The sequence below is a fragment of the Trichosurus vulpecula genome, chromosome 5, assembly GCF_011100635.1.
Source record: "Trichosurus vulpecula isolate mTriVul1 chromosome 5, mTriVul1.pri, whole genome shotgun sequence".
Taxonomy (NCBI): Eukaryota; Metazoa; Chordata; class Mammalia; order Diprotodontia; family Phalangeridae; genus Trichosurus; species Trichosurus vulpecula.
The window spans coordinates 118,534,616-118,551,950 of NC_050577.1; the positions used below are offsets into that span (position 1 = coordinate 118,534,616).

The following is a 17,335-nucleotide window of genomic DNA, read 5'->3' on the forward strand; positions in this document are numbered from 1 at the left end:
CTTCTACAAAGGCTATAAATTATGGCTTTAAAATTCATGTTTCTCTTTTAAATCATTCAGGAATATCCTGCTGTGGTCCTATCCTCTCTTGAGTATCCATCAAGTCCTCTGACATATCAGTTTATAATCCATTTTCCTTTGTTTTGAAATATTTATTCATAGATGTCTGGACTCTTCTAGGTGATCTGAAGGCCTTATCCCCTTCTGTTATTAATGTCTTCCCTGTTGGTTTATCTGCTCATGCTCAAAGTCTTTAAGTTTTCTTTCTCCTGAGGCCTTTGGTAATTTTAGTCTTTTTCCCCCCTTTACATTTCCCTATTGCTCATTTTCTGACTCCTTCCTTTTGATGGTTGTTTCCTTGGAGGTGGCCCTCAAAGCCATCTTTTTCAGCCTTCTCCTACTACACTATTTCACTGGCCTCAGTATCTCACCTAAGTGACTTCTGGAGGGACAGAAATGGTCCTAGCTGGATGCTTGGGTCTTTCCCTCAAGTTTAGTGGAGTGCCCCTAAATTTTCTAGATATATGTTGTTTGCCATTCCTCATCCCCAAAGGGGAAGGAACTGTTTCCTTTTATTTCTATTTACAGTGCTTAGTATACAGGTGCTTAACAAACACTAGTTGACTGCCTAATGTACTTTAACAGTATGAATAATCACAAAAGTCAAAACACAAAAAGAAAGCTCTAAGTCAAGAGTATCAAAAGTTTCAGAGATGCTAGGAGGATGAGGGAAGAGAAAAAGAGTTCTGTTTTAAGTTATAGACATCATTTTTAGGAAGGTCACTGATAAGATGGAATATGTCCAAAAGGGTGATCGGTTCTCAAAACCATGAGGATCAATTGAGGGAATGAAGGCTAGAGAAGCAGCATGGAACAATGGCTAGGGTCTTTCCCTTGGAGTCAAGAAGGCCTAAATCCAACCTCAGATAATTATTATTGTGTGACCCTGGACCAATTACTTACAGCTCCATACCTCAATTTCCATCTATAAAAATTTCCTTCCAATTCAGATTCTGTTACCTTATGATTATTACTATATTACGTTACCATTACATTACATATATTAATTATATATGTTATACATAGTAATATATATTATATATTACTATGTATATATATATATTATATATATTATATTATATTACATATATTAATTATATATGTTATACATAGTAATATATAATGTCAATATTATATATTACTATGTATAATATATGTAATGCAGATATGGAAACTGAGGCATATTACTAATTATATCATCCAGATATTACTTTCAGGTTTACAAAGCATTTTTGATACATTATCTTACTTGACCCTCACAACCATTCTATAACAGATAAGAGAACTGAGATCCAGGCTAAGTTTCACACAGCTGGTAAGTATTGGAAATATGATCCAAACCCATGACCTTTCCTGACTCCAAGTCCAGAACTCTTTCTACTACACCTCACTGTCTTACTTAGGCAGTTCCTATAACTTCAAGAGAATAGTTTCAGTACATTAGCAGGGAAAGAAGTCATATTACAAGAGAATGAGAAATAAATGGAAAATAATAAAGAAGTAGAAGCACCAAACGTACATTTTTTTAATTATCAGAAAGTTGATACTGAATATCAATACAACTAATAAAGCTTGATTTTTAAACTATCTACATTTAAATTAATTTCAATGCAAAAAAACCCCCTAACTCTCCTGCCACTCTAAGTCTCCACCAGGATTTTCTTTGACCATGAATATTCTCTTTCAATTTCTCTCTTAGATGACAGGTTATTGTGTACTCTGTTCTTATAGTTTCATTCTTTTTACTTTGCATTATTTCACAAGTTCTACCCAGATTTCATGTGTTCCTCATACTTGATGACCTTAATTCCATTATTCCATTCCACTGTATAAAATCCATTACTGTATCGCAATTCAATTATTAGCTATTGTTGAACATCTAGGTTGCTTCCAGTTTTTTTTAATTGCAAATAATGTTATGAAAACTAACTTTTGAAACACTAATCATGAAACCAAGAAGAGGCCTTCCCTGATCACAAGTCTCTACACGCCCAAGTTACCTTGTATTTATTTTGTATAATGTTATTTATGTACATGATGTCTTCCTCCGTTGAATATAAGCTCTTTGAGGCCCAAGGCTACTGCTTTTTTGTCTTTGTATTTCCAATGCCTAGCACAGTGACAAGCACATAATAGGTACTTAATAAATGTGAATTAATAACATTTTCAGACTATCTCCAACAGCGAAAATTACTGGGTCTAAAGGAATGATTTTTGTAACCTTTACTGCATACTGTCAGATTGTGTAAGTTTGCAATTCGACCGATGTAATGTACTTCACAACCCCACCGTGTTTCATTAATTTTATTTTTGCCAATTTGGTGTGAGATCAAAGTTTAGTGGTGAGATCAATTCTGTGGTAGATCAAAGTTGTTTTAATTCCCATCCTGATTACTGGAGTTGAGCTTTTTCCCCCCACCCAAGTACTGTATATACTATTCTTCCTACAACTTGGAAATGAAAGGCATTGGAGAAATGACTCCAGTTCAACAGCTATTACAAAAGCTATTATGATTAAGCAGCTGTTACATTCAGGAAAATATGCTAAAGGTAAACATAAAGGTTAAGTAAGGCATGGCGCCTGCCCTCCTGACAACAGGAAATGGCACATACACAAGTAACTATAACACAAAAGTATACAAGAGACACAAAGTGACATGTGAGGGGAAGTGGTCGTTAATACCTGGAGAGATTAAAGGAAGGCTTCATGGAGGAGGCAGCATTTGAACTGGGCTTTAAAAGATGGGTAGTATTTTCAAGGAGGGAAGCACATTCCAGACACAGAGAGTAACATTAACAAAAGAACAAAGAGAGGAGTCTGGAGTATATTCACATGAAATACAACAGTTCAGTTTGGCTGAGAGAATTAAGGTTTGAAAACCAGGCTGGCACTACTTTGCAGAGGGCCTTGAACATCAGGTTAAGGAATGTCAGTCAATAAGGACTTATTAAGCACCTTCTATGTGCCAGGCACTGTGCCTGTGCATTGGAGTGTGAACTTTCCATCCAATCCAGTAAGTATTATGAACTTCCTATGTGCCACATACTAGGGATACGAAGACAAAACAAAAACCACCCTCTGACTTCAAAGAACTTACTTCAGGAGGAACTTCATTCAGTAAGGATTAGCAAGCTTCACAAGTTCTGAAGAGAAGTGTATACATGATCAGATCTATGCATAAGGAATATTAATTAATGATAGTGTGTGAAGGATGAATAGAATGTAAAGTGAGAGGGAAGAGGAGGAGACTGGAGGTGCAAAGAACTATTACTGGAGTAATAATTCTAGTAGGTAGTCATGTGACACGTGGCACATGGAAGCTGGAAGCAAGGGAAGAGAAAGAGGAATAGATGCCTAAGATCTTGAGGATGTAGAATCCACAAGACTGAGCAACTGATTAGCAATAAGAGGTAAAAGTGAGGTAACACCAAATTTATGAATACTGGGGACTGCTATGTAAAGTCAGAAGAAGGGGGTTTAGGGAGAAAAATAAGAAGCTCAGTTCGAAATGGACTTCTGGACTACAAATGCAGCAAAGACTACAACGGGCATACTCTGCTTGTTTCCCTTATCCATATATCCAAAATGCTGTGGCTGCCTAATACATTCTCAATAGGAGACAAATATGGTCATAGAAAAGATCCCAAGATGATTACTAAAATAGTTTATTATGGCAAGTCCATTCACCCAAAAGCCTGTCCTGAAAAGGAGTGAAGAAGTGCAAGTTAGTATGTGGGAGAAAATGAGGTTAACCCAGGATTTAGAATTTATTCTACATTAAGCCAGTCTTAACAGACAAGCACATTATTCCAAGCTACTTGCCTCTCTCTGAAAAACCACAAAGGGAGATGTGAGGGGCCCCACCACAAAAAACAAGCACTTCTTGGACATGAAGGGGTTTTTTGTTTTTAAAAAATAAAGTCCACAAAACCAAATTAACTTATGTGAAATCCTCATTTATTTGAAATGGTCATTAAGATTACAAAAAGCAAACAAGTTTCCAGTTTGATGCTGGAATATTAAGCACTGTAATTCCATTAAAATTTATAATATAGTTTTTGAGAAAGGCAAGTGCAGAGATTACTTAAGTATTTTACTTCGTTAGATGTCAGGAAAAGTGATTGGGTACTAAAATCAAAGTAAAATTTCATAAGATTAACTGCCAAGTTATAAACTCACATATCCCCAAAATAAAAAGGAGATGGGTAGGGGTGATGGTAGAAAAGAGCTTTAAACTCTCTGTGAAGAATGAAAGGTTCTTATCCCTTAAGAAATCATAAATACTTCCAAAACAGAACTTCACACAATTTCTATACGGGTACATACAACTTAGTACTTAAACCACATAAGGCTAACAACAACTTTTTCAGTTTTAAAAGAAAGCCATTAAAATGGAGGAAGGAGGTGGGAAGTAAGAGAGGAAAAGCAGCACTAGAATTTCAGGGCACTGGTTCGTTAACTTCAGGTAAGAGATCTGGAAGAATCCCTTGGAAAGTTCCTCTTTAGGAGAAACAACAGTCTTAGGAAGCAGAACACAAAGCTCATTTAGAGCTACAGAAGCCCAGAAGACAAAGGCCCCTTGCCTTGAATGTGCACAAAGAGAAAAACCCAAGTGTAAACTGGGGCAGATAATCTTCATAGAGCTCTGGACTACTTCTTTTCCAACTACTACGATGGTCAAATACGAGCATGACTGGAGGAAAAAAAGGATACTAATATACTTTCAGGTCACAGGATCACAGATTTAGAACTGGGGACTTGGAAGAGAAGTACAACCTTCTCCTTTTACAGATGAAAAATCTTAAGACCCAGGAGTCAAATAGCTTGCCCAAAGTCACATATACACTTTGCACCCCACCTAAAGACAATGGTCACTCGGGGCCCAGGGGCTGATGAGATGGAGGTTGTGTGGTGCAGTGGAAAAACCCAGGTTCTGTCATTTACTAGCTGTTCAACCTTGGGAAAGTCACTTCTCTTCTCTGGTTGGTCTCTTCATCTATAAAATGAAAGAGTCAGACTCTATGAAGTTTAGCTCTAAAGCCGTGATCTTATGATACCTGAAGTGTGGTATATTAAGGCAAGTTCATTATAAATAAAGGACCCCCTAAACAATAATTCTCAAAGTACATACAGAAGATGGCTGTTTCTCCTACACGCCCCCCCTTAGGAGGCGGTTCCCCAAAATCTCCATCAGGAAGAGCACTTCAGGTAGAAGCAAGTTCCCTCTGCTGCTCTACCCATGACGTTCTTTCACCAATGAATCAAAAAGAATCTTTAACACCCTTTAAAATTACAAATTACCTTAGAAACCATCCGGGCGAATCCATTTATTTTATAGATCTGTTAAGTGAGGCTGAGAAAAGCAAAAATGACTCGCTTTAAAGTCTGCTCAATCCCAGTCTACTGTCATTTACAGTATACTACGCTATATCCCAAAAAGATTTCACAAAGTTCCCAAACAGGAATGTGACAAATTGACTTTCTCCTTAGGAGGATGTTCAAAAATTCAGGAGCCATTTTTCAGCTTTCAAGGAAACGAAAACAAAATGGGTGAGAGGGAACCAGCGTGTGACTAACCTGAGATTAATTACTATATTATTATTATATTACTATAATATCACCAAGGATCCAAAAATGATTCTGGAAGATCTTTCAGAAAGTCTCAAAAAGAAAACTGAATGTATCTGGCTAGGATATTCCCTGAGCCGTACACGAAATGAGGGGAACTTCTAGTCATCATTAGACTTCTTTCAAATGTGTAAGGTAAAAAGTCCAGGCCCCAGACCAAGAGGGAGCTGGAGCAGTGGACAGGGCACTGGACTTGGAGCCAGGAAGCCCTAGGTACAAATCCTGCCTCAGACACTTACTAGCACTGTGATTCTGAGCAAGTCACTGCCTTAATTTCCTCATCTGTTAAATGCTAGGAGTGGAGGGAGGGGGGGCTCAAAGGCCTCTATGGTCCTTTCCTACTCTGAATCTATGACCTTACAAAATAAGTACAGTAATAGCTAAAGCCAAGGAGGTAAATAGATGCCCATGTAGATTGGTACTGTCTAGTACAGCTACAAACTTTTCAAATTACTATAACAGTAAAACGAGAACACAAATAAGCAAGACTGAAGAGTACTTCCAGTATAAAGTTAGATGCATCAGAAATACAAAGTATCAAGGATACAAACAGGCAGTATTCAGAAGGGGAAATCACAGCCATCTATAGTCATATAAAAAAAATGCTTAAATCACTATTGATTAGAGAAATGCAAACTAAAATAACTTTGAGATACCCACCTCACACCTATCAGACTGGCTACTGTGACAGAAAAAGAAAAGGACAAATATGGGAGGGGATGTGGAAAAATAGGGACACTAATGAACTGCTGGTGGAGTTGTGAACTAGTCCAGCCATTCTGGAGAGCAATTTGGAACTATGCCCAAAGGGCTATAAAACTGCATCTCCTTTCCCACAGCAATACCATTAGCAGATCTATATCCCTAAGAGATTTTTTAAAGGGAAAAGTACCTATTTATACAAAAATATTTATAGCAACTCTTTTTGTGATGGCAACGAATTAGAAATTGAGAAGATGCCCATCAATTGGGGAATGGCTGAACAAGCTGTGGTATATTATCGTGATTGAATACTATTGTGTTATAAGAAACGAGAAGGATGGTTTCAGAAAAACCTGGGAAGACTTACATGAACTAATGCAAAGGGAAGTGAGCAGAACCAGGAATACATTATATACAGTAACAGCAACATTGTAACAATGACCAACTGTGAAAGACTTAGCTACTCTGACCACAGTGATGTAAGACAGTTCCAAAAGACTCATGATGAAAAATGCTACCCACCTCCGGATAGAGAGCTGATAAAATCAGCGCAAATTTAAGTACAACTTTTTCACTTTATTCTCCTTGCTTTTTTTTCAACATGGCTAATATGAAAGATTTTTACATGATTTCACACATATAATTGGTATCATATTGTTTGCCTTCTTGATGAGTGAGGGAGAGAATTTGGAACTCAAAAAAAAAAAAGTACCATAGTGAAATTTCTATTAGGTGACACACTGACCTGACACTAGATATTTGTCAATCACTGCCCTAACCATTTAGTGAAGTTATCTGTCCTCAGTAATGACAATGCACATTTATATAGATAGCACTTTACGATATACAAAGCACTTGCCTCGTAACAACGCTATGGTATAGGCAACACAAGTACCACCATCCTTACTTCACAGGCATGGAGAGTTTAAATAATTTGCCCAGGATTAAGGCTAGTGTCAAAACCGGGATATGAACACTGGTCCCCTGACTTCAAATCTCGAATTCTTACCACCACTCCATATGGCATCTTGCTATATTACTCATAGCATTTCAAACCCAAGTAACAGCAACTCAAATGTGGAAACGGAATTCAAATTGAAATCCAACGTATAAGAACACATTGTATTGTATCCTCTAATGTAGTAAAGAGGCAGTATGATCTGGTCTTTCCAGTAGATTTGGGGTAAGAGGATCTGATTTGGAATTCTGCTCTGCTATCTACTTATTTGTATGACTTTGGGCAACTTGTTTAACATTTCTGGGCCTCAGATTCTTCATCTGTAAAATGAAAGGGTTGGAAGAGATGATCTCTGAGGTCTCTTCCAGCTCTAAATCCTATCATCCTAGTCACTAAAATAAAAAATGAAAAAATCAAAGCACAGTTCAGGGACAAGAAAAAAAAAAAGGTACTAAGGCCAGAGCTCTAAATGAGGAATCTGTTAGCATTAAAAGGTCTTCCAGTAATGAACATTTTTAAAAATATGATTACATATTTGGGGGCTGAATAATCTATGAAAGTACCTAGTCCAATCCTTTTGTGGTATAGATGAAGAAATTGGATCCCAAAATTAAATAAGCAGAGTTTTCTCCAGTAAATTTTAGAAATGTGATGCTCACATAGAAGACAGCTATTATTATGATATATTTATAGTTGATGAAAGGCTTTGAGCACCTTAAACTCTTTATGGAGGATGTATCGGACAAGAATTGCCCAGGATGAAATGTTAGAGACTACCTGCAATCCACACCACTAGGGGGAGTGACCAGATCAATGAGATCATAAGTATACTGAAATACATAATTCAAAGAGTTTCACAATAACTTTGGAATTCTGCAGAACTCTGTAAACAAGGTGGTATTATCATTTTGGGAAAATTAAGAAATGGTTATGTATGACTTTGCCCTCATCACTCAGGCCATATTGACATTTTAGTACAGGCCATTGTCAACTTTTAAATTTATTTCAAATGTTCATTTGTCCGACGTACGGACCTCAGAACATCTTCCCACAGAAACATTCATTCAACAAGTATTTACTGAGTACCTGCTGTGTTATGAAGTCTGGTTAGTTTCCCAAGCTAGCCCACAAATGTCCATCTAACCCATTATATGTATAATTGAATCATAAATAATACCAGCCTGTGTTCTAGAAGCAGGAAACCAGAAAAGTAAATGAGCTTCCACCCCTTTTCTTGGGCATAAAACAATCACAGGCAAAATTCTGAAACAGGTATGGTATCATAGTTCATATAAATAGTTTATAGCTCTCTCTCTCTCTCCCAGAAGGCTAGTACCTCATTTTACCCTCTCAAAAATCAACCATGGCCTACTATTCTTCCCAAATTAAAACTCACATTCCCTCAGTACATACAATCTCAGGTATGTGTTTTTTATTGTACATTTCTAAATTAATTCACAATAATATGTGAATGACCAGAAGTTCCTTAGCTTTCCCAGGATATTTGAATTTATAAGTAAATGACAGTTAAATACAAACAAAACACATAATCTCTAATTGGTAGAATTTAAGACATAACAAAGTAAACATTCAGGCAGAATGGAAGAAATGTGTAAGCTGGTCAGTCTGCCACCTGGATTGGTTCACTTAAGTTATTTTTGCTTTTCACAACTTTTTCCCTTTTTAAATATCTAACCCCAAAGATTATCTAAAGTTAAACCACAGCTCCATGGCAAAGGTGGCAGGGGGCAACTATTTATAAGTATGGGTCATTTGTAAATCAAGAATTGCCTGAATTCAGCAATTCCCTCGAGAAGAAAATTTTGTACTATATTGTTGGATTATAATCCAACTAGAATCTAAAATTCTCCAAAAAAGTATGAAGTGTAGACAAATTAAGGAGGTTAATTTCACAGAAGAATTTTCCCCATCCCCTTCCATTAGGTAGTAGAAAACTCCTGGCCCTTAGGTTTCCGCCCTACTCCTTAGGCAATAGTTGCTTAAAAGTCTACAATGACCATATTTTTATTACAATTTCCCCACTTCTCTCATTCCCTGGAGAATTTTAGTTGCCAGGCTAGCAACATTATCATTCAGTGATGGTAACAGGAGGGGCTCTCAATGTCTCTGCTTTTTAGATTGTGACTGCTAGTGATGGAAGACAAATATTTCCAAAACTGTCTGAATATATGACGAAGCTTTTTTTGCGTAGTTTACTCAGACACCACTTAAAAGCACTTAAAGAAATTCTATTTAAATTGCTAGTCACTCTATCTGCACATTTGTGCTTTTAGAATTCAACTAATTCAAATACAGCAGAGCAGAAAATACAACTACTGTACTATAAAATACAAGCATAGTAAGTATCCATAATCACCAAAATGATCACCAATAAATAACTTTTCTGAGTTTCGGAAACAAGTTTTAACACAAGTCCACATTAAAAACCCAGCAATCACTTGCTATACTGACAAACCAAATGGCCCCTAATCCTAATAATTTATTTCCTTCAAGAACTCATCTGCTCAGGAATAACTGAAGAGTTTCAAACTAAAATAATGCATTTATAGATAGGTGCAATATCTGCTTTAGGGATGGGGAAAAAGATACACTTTTTGGATCCAAGAAAAATTTCCTCACGGACTAGATAATCTAAGAGTGACAAGTGACAATTTCTCAATTTCAGCATCGATGGAGGTGGCCCTGGTATGCCATCACTTCCCTTACATAATAAAATTTCTCTATAAAGGTATAGCTAAACATGACACCATGGACGAGGTCTTAAAGCGTCATATAATAAGGTTCTTTTCAATGACTAAACCCACTTGGGTGGATTCTAACACCTGTCTAATCCTGAATGGAACTCTAAAGAGTAATACAGAAGAGTTCCCTTGAATAGTTTCTCTACTTCCCTTGTACTGCAAATATTTTTCATTTTGAGTTTTGTCAATGGTACAATAAAAATAACTAAAGTAGTAAAGTTTCTTCTCATTAAGTTGGACTCAAAAGTATCCATTGGTTGAGTATGGTGTCTTCAAACATCTTAGATTTTTGTCTGACCTTCTTTTCCTCTATCAACCCTCAAAAGTATTCCAGGTTTAAGCACAATTTCACCTTAAATTCCTGAAGAGATTAAAAATATCAATAATAAAGCAAGAGACCTATCTTATTCTCAAAGCCAGCAAACACGGAATAAAGATGAACAAGCTAGAGTAGATCCATCCTAGTACAGAGATTTTTTTGTTAAACCTGTGATTCAGGCCAGAGGCAGCTAGTGAAGATTCTCCTACCATCGCACAGATAGGCAACTTTTCTGCAACTTAGGAGCCTTGAGTTTGCTGTTGCACAGACCTGAATCCAGTCTTCCCAAGCCCAAGGCCAGCCTCTCTCCACTATGGTACACTACCTCTTATGGTTAGAGAACTGTCACTATCTAACAGCTCACTTTTACATTAGCACTTTTAAGGTTCAATGTTTTCCTTACAACACTACTGTAGGAGGCCCAAGCACTATCTTTTGATAATGTATTGTCAACCATAAAATTTAAGTTTCACCCCAAGAAAAACTGGATTGGCTCTAAAAGTGATCCAGAAATACAGTATCATTTTTTCCTCTTTAGTACTATTTTGCTAGGTTCAGGGGGAAGCTTACATTTGTAAACTAACCCTGGCCATGTGTGTATGAGCTTTGTTTTATTGGGGAGCAGTTAAAGAAACAGGACAGTAGTTAGTGATGATAGTGCCAATGAAGTATTCAAAGGCCCAAGATTTGTATTTATCTACAAGACTGATTTTACAAACACACAATTATATATAGACTACAAAGAAACCATCTCCATCTGGAGACAGCACATGTTGTCACACAGAGATCTAAATTCAGATATCAAATTTCCTGGACTAATTACAGCCACAGATAGTGAACTCAAACTCCTGGTAAAGTGAGAGGATAGGCACTTGTGCAATTCAGCAATCCCTCTTCTATCCATCACAACAGAAAAACAGGTGCTAGTGATTATCCAGTAGACCCCTGTTGAAGGTTGATGGGTTTTGTTCTCCTGACATCTCATCCAGGTACTCATCTGATGTACATGCATTTTCCCTATGTAGCACTGGCAAAGCATAAAGACACCTTTGGTAAAGTCTTTCAGCTCTAGATCTATGATCCTATGATTTGATTCTTCAGGGTTTCAGGCCAGAGGCAGGACTTTAACATCTGGATAGCTTTCCTTGGAAGACAGAGAACAGTGTGTACCCTATGATCCCTTAAAAACTTAAAAGTCAGAATACGGAATTGTTTTACATGATTGCACATATATCAAATTATTTACTGTTGGGGGAGGAGAAGGAAAAAGGCAGTGAGAAAATTTGGAACCCAATTTTTAAAAAAAGAATGTTAAAAACTGTTTTTATATATAATTGGGGGAAAATAAAATATGATCTTTTGAAAAAACACCTAAAAATCAGCATCAGGTCTACCACAGGCCCGGAAACATTAGTTGATGGGAAAATGATTTGCTATTTTACTCAACACCTGTTTTTAAGATACTAATGATAAAGAAATGTCTGTCCCTGGCATCACAGAACTTGTATTCTGAATGAAACCATTAAGAATTATAAAATTTTATATAAACTGCCCTAGCAATATTGTCTTGCTTAGTTAGATACGAGTAGTCTAGAGATAATCCCCAGTTCAGCTATTTGGTTCACGGGAACTTTAGGCTCTCAGATGTCTGAGAGGTTAGGGGAAATGAACCTCTTAGAGAGAAAATACCAATTGTATAATTCACATGAGGACAGGGGAATGGAAAACCTAATCATTATCTCCATCAACCCCTTACCTGTCACCCCACCAGTCTTTTCCTGAATCCAGAGCCCAATTTCTTTAAAATATAAAAAAAAAAAAATTTCCCTAGAAGGGAGAGGGGGCTTTTGACAAATAATTTGTTGGAAAGAATAAAAAAATTATTCTATTCATCTATTTGAAAGCATGAAAAAAAAATCTGCTAAATATGAAAAACAGTGAAGCAGTGAGTAATATTCATATCCCATCTATAGGATAGATTGAATTTACACTGAAGGCATACTAAATGATGTTCATTAACTGATTTTGTCTTTCACAATTGTGCTCAGATGTACAAAAAGACGGAGTGCTTGATATTCACATCTGCATCTTCTTCTATGTGAACCTACCTAAAAGCTTTCAACATGACTATGGGGCCCCCTCCGTATTTCTGAGCCGAAGCTGTTTAAGAGCATTCACCAAACACCAGTTCATTACTATGGATAAGAGTGGGCAGCTCTTATGCCACTAATCAAAGTTAGGTACCAACCCAACCACAGGCAGTCTAAGCAACAAGGATGAAGGAAGGAAATGACAGTGGGGGGCTGAGATGACAGTCCCCATAATTGCTCTATAGTCAATGGGTGGGTGTAGAACATTCATGGGCTCAGGGAAATAAATCAAGCCTTTAAGTTGAACCCATCCTGTTGCTGGGCCTGTCAAAATTTGACAGACTGGTCCAACATTTCAACTACAGTGCCTGTAGCATCTAATGGAGCCCCAACGTTTGCTGAATTGAACTCAACCACCGTTAATTTTTTTTTTAAAAAGGCCAGGCTTACGACGGGCTTCCTCCTGTGAAGCTAGGACCCTAACAAAAAACAAATCCAAGTGCTTGGATGTGAACATTTTCAATGCTAAGGTCTGAAAAGGGGTTGGAGGAAAAAGGGCAACAGCTCCTCCATCTGGCTGGTACACCACCACGACTGGAAGCTTTTACAAAACACAAAAATGCCCCCAACATCTTCCAAGCACCGAGGGGTCGTCGGTGGGCAGAGGCTCTCTGGACGCTTTGGAGGCAGCAGCCCTCGACTGGGGAGGCCGGACACCCCCGGCCTCGTTTCGCTGTGGGGGGAATAAGAGGATAATGGCGAGAAGAGTGTCTTTAGTGTTCCCTCCTCGCAAAGCATGAGCTCGGGACGGTCAGTCACACACGAGGACACTCGAGAGCCCCCCACCTTTTTTTTTTCAGCGGCCGGGGGACCCTGCCTTGGTGGGGCGCTCACCCCCAAACCTCGGGGATCCCCACAGGGTTCAGTGCCAAGGGCACGGTCTCCGGTGGGGCGGTGGGAGGGAAGAATGTCCCTTCTCATGGGTTGTGTACAAAAGGGCTTGATGTCTCCCGACTCCGGCCGCTGCCGCCGCCGCCGCCGCCTCCTCCTCCTCCGCCGCCCTCCTAACTTGGAAAAAAGATGGGCAAAGCGCCATGTTCCCCTGCCCGCCGGGCCCCTCCGGGCTACCTGGAGAGGCAGCCCACACCACCCCGGCGCGGGAGGAGGCCACCCGGGGGAGGCCGGGCTCCCCAGCCGCCGCCGCCGCCCAGCCCGACGAAAGAGACGAGGGGGCCGGCGCGGCGGGGCGGCCCCGCCCGGTCCCGCGCCCTCCCGGGGCCTCCCGGCTCCCAGAGCCCGCGGGGAGGCCGAGGCCAAGGCGGGGCGGAGGCCGGAGCCGCCGACCCGAAGCTCTTCCTCGGGACGGCACTTCCCTCCTTCCCTCCCTCCTTCCCTTCCCGGCCCGCCAGGCCGCCCGTGGCCTAGCGCGGCCTGCGCATCCTCGGAGTGGCGGTTTGGCGGGGCCGGGCCGGGGCCCCCCGCCTGAGGCGAGCCGGAGCCGCCGTGCCCCGAGGCCGGGGGGCGCTGCTTGGGTGCCGGGGTGGCGGGCGGGCGGGCCGGCCGGCGGGCTGGCGGGCGGGCGGCGTGTTGCGGCTGCGCCGGGGCTGAAATAGCTGGAGATTGCGCGGTAGGGCACTCACCTCAGAGCGGCTGCGCTACCGTGGGCCTGCGCCGTGGAGACTGCGACCGCGCCGGCTCCTCGCCGCCTCCTGCCACCAGCGGCAATGGCGAGAGCTACCGCCTCTGCCGCCGCCGCCGCCGCCGAGGAGGAGGAGGAGGAGGTGGAGGAGGAGGAGGAAAAGGGAGGGGGTGGGGGAGCACGCACGGCACGCACGGAGACTCCTGCTTCCCCGCCCGCCCGCCCCGCCGCCATGATGGGGAGGTCGAAGCGGCTGCTGTGCGGGCGGTGAAGTTCGCGAGGCGAGTTCTGTGGCCTCCTCTTTCTCGCCGCCTTCCCGGTGCCTTAGAAACGGAGCCCTGCTGTGGCGTGCGCCACGGAAACAACTCGAGTAATAAAGTGCTGGAGGCTTGAGGGCAGTCACCCGGTCGGAGATGGTTACAGACAATCTGGAAAAAGCGGCGTCTCCCGCAGCCCAGCGAATGACCTTCCCAATATGGTGCCTCTTGAATCCAAGTGGCTTCTCGGGGACCTTCCTCCTGTGGTGCCATTATTATGGCTCCCTCCAATCTTCCAGAACCTTAACCCGAGCCTACTCTTCTCCAGGTCCTCCCTTCATCAAAAACATAGATGTAATATATTTGTCTATTGTATATTTTCATTATAAATATATATTATCGATATTATTACATTGTTGACCTGATATTAAATGTAAACATTGCATTTAATCTGTAATATGTTATCCATTTTCAGTATAAATTGATATTATGTTGTTAATACGAAATTAAAGACATTATATTTAATATGTAATATATTATCTATTACATATTTTCTATTATAAGTATATGTTATATTACTGTTGACCATATTAAATGTAAAGACATTTCGTTTAATATATATTATCTATTGTATTATGAATTTTATTATAACTTTATAATATAATCTTAATATAGATACATTATACTGAATATGGAATATATTATCTATCTTCAATATATTTTCATTATAAATGTATAATATATTATTACATTGTTGACATTAAATGTAAACATTTTACATTTAATATGCAATATATTATTGTATTATATTTTCATTATAAATAAAATATGTTAATATATTAAATTTAAATATACATGTAATGTGTTACCTTGTGTAGTGTATACTTTCATTATAAATACATGTAGAGTATATTAATATATTTATGTGATATTAAATGTAAACATTACATTTACTATGCAATATATTAAATACATTTTTAAAAGATCTTTTGAAAAGCAAAACTGTACCATAAGGAAGTACAAATATGAAGAATTCAGAGAATTGAAAACATGAAGTGAGACACAGAAGAGAAATACAAGGCAAAAGAACAACATACACAAAGACAACACAAAATGCATTAACTCACTGGTCAAATACAATGGACAATGTGGGTACCGGACAAAGTTAAAGTACATGCTATTTCTGTTAACAGCTTTAACCTACAAAATTAAAGAGTGGCAAGTACTATCATTCACACACACCCCAAAAAACAAACTTTGGGCATGACAGTAATCTGACTGATTATTGAGAAGTGTGTCAAAACAAAATGCATCTTAATTCATTAATTGAAATAAATTAACTCTGAAATTGGCCTCCTCTGGATGCACTCCAGCTTATCAATGCTTTTCTTGAATTGTTGCAGTCAGAACTGACTCCAGAGGTAGTCTGGCCAGGGCAGAAGGGGACTATCAGTTCTTATTCCTGGAATCTTAAGTCCCTCTTAATGAAGCCTAAAATGACATCGACTTTTTTGGTCACCATATCACACTGTTGACTCATTGAATTTGCATTCTACTAAAATCCCTAGAACCTTTTCATACTACTATTAGTCATACCTCACGCTACCTTTTAGCTATTACTCTCATTTTTTGTACCCAAGAATAAGACAACATTAAATTTTGTATTTCTAGACTTAGCCCAGTATTCTAGCCTGTCATCCAATGTTTTAGCTATACCTCCTAGGTTTGTGCCATTTGCAAACTTGATAATCATGCCCTCTACATCTTTATGGAACTCATTAATAAAAAATGTTCTTCCAGAATTGAATATTATTGAACAATAAAATATTACCAAAAGAGAAAGAAAAAAATTTGAGAGAATCTTGAGTAGTATGAAATGTTTCAGAGTAGAATGATCAAAACCAGGAGAACAATTTATACAAGGACAACAACATTGTAAAGAAAAGCAACCTTAAAAGACTTTGGAAATCTGATCAAAGCAATGATTAATCATATTTCCAGTGGACCTTTGATGAAGCATGTTACTTCCTAAGAGAGAGATAATGGGCACAAAACGTAGACATATATTTCTGTTTTTGCTTGACTATGGAGATCAGTTTTACTTGACTATCTTTATTTGTTACAAGTTTTATTTTGTTTTTTCTTTCAGTTAATTGGTGGGAGGAGGGTGGCTAGCAATAATAATGTCAAAAAAGGGGCCATTGAAACGTTTTTTTTTTTAAATACACAGAGGAGAATTAGAGAAAGTTCAGAAGGAAGCACAAACAAACTGGACAGTTTGGAATTCTAACAGATGGTATTGCATCCTTTAAAAAAAAAAGCATGCAGTATGCATTGGAGAACCATGATTTCATATGCATTTTTTTACCATTCTGTTGTGTGTGGAAATAATATTTTAATGTTTAAGTTAAAAAACAATTTTTTGAAATGTTCTTCCATGACAACTGGGCTGATAGAGATACTCAACAGAGCCAGTAAAATATCAGCATCCTCTTTTATATTCTATTTCAACCCCTTCCCTAAAGCTAGAGTGGAAAGTTACTGGTCCCTATTTTATCCATGTTCATGTGCTTGCAATCTAGCCCAACATGGAGTCATCATCCAAGTTATTACCAAAAGCCTACCCATCTTCATCCAATTTCTTTTTACTTTCATTTACTGAAAGTGAGTGCTTGATGGAGCTGTGGATTGGTCCAGCAATTTTGGAAAGTAATTTGGAACTATGCCCAGAAAGTTACAAAACTGAGCATACCTTTTGACCTAACTGTACTACTACTAGACCGACACCTGCCTCCCCTTCCCCCGAAGAAAGCAAGGAAAGAGGAAAAAGACCCAATGTACGAAAATATTTATAGCAACTCTTTTTGTAGTAGCAAAAAATGGGAAAGTAGGGAGGTACCCACCTCTTGGGGAATGGGG

The 17,335-nt window shown here is 39.2% G+C and overlaps 1 protein-coding gene across 2 annotated transcripts in view; it reads right to left on the reverse strand.

Moving 5' to 3' along the window:
- Nucleotides 1–14,283, reverse strand: part of NRF1 (nuclear respiratory factor 1) — a 140,046-nt gene extending 125,763 nt beyond the window's left edge. The window contains exon 1 of one of the 2 annotated variants that reach the window (XM_036760271.1): nt 14,161–14,283. Coding sequence is in view for 1 of the 2 variants with exons in the window: in XM_036760270.1 (XP_036616165.1) it covers nt 13,367–13,501 (135 nt within the window). In the remaining variant the exon portion in view is untranslated. Of the gene's footprint in view, nt 1–13,366; nt 13,505–14,160 lie in introns of those variants that run through there. The other variant, XM_036760270.1, reaches the window with a different exon arrangement.
- Between the last annotated feature and the right edge of the window lie 3,052 nt (nt 14,284–17,335).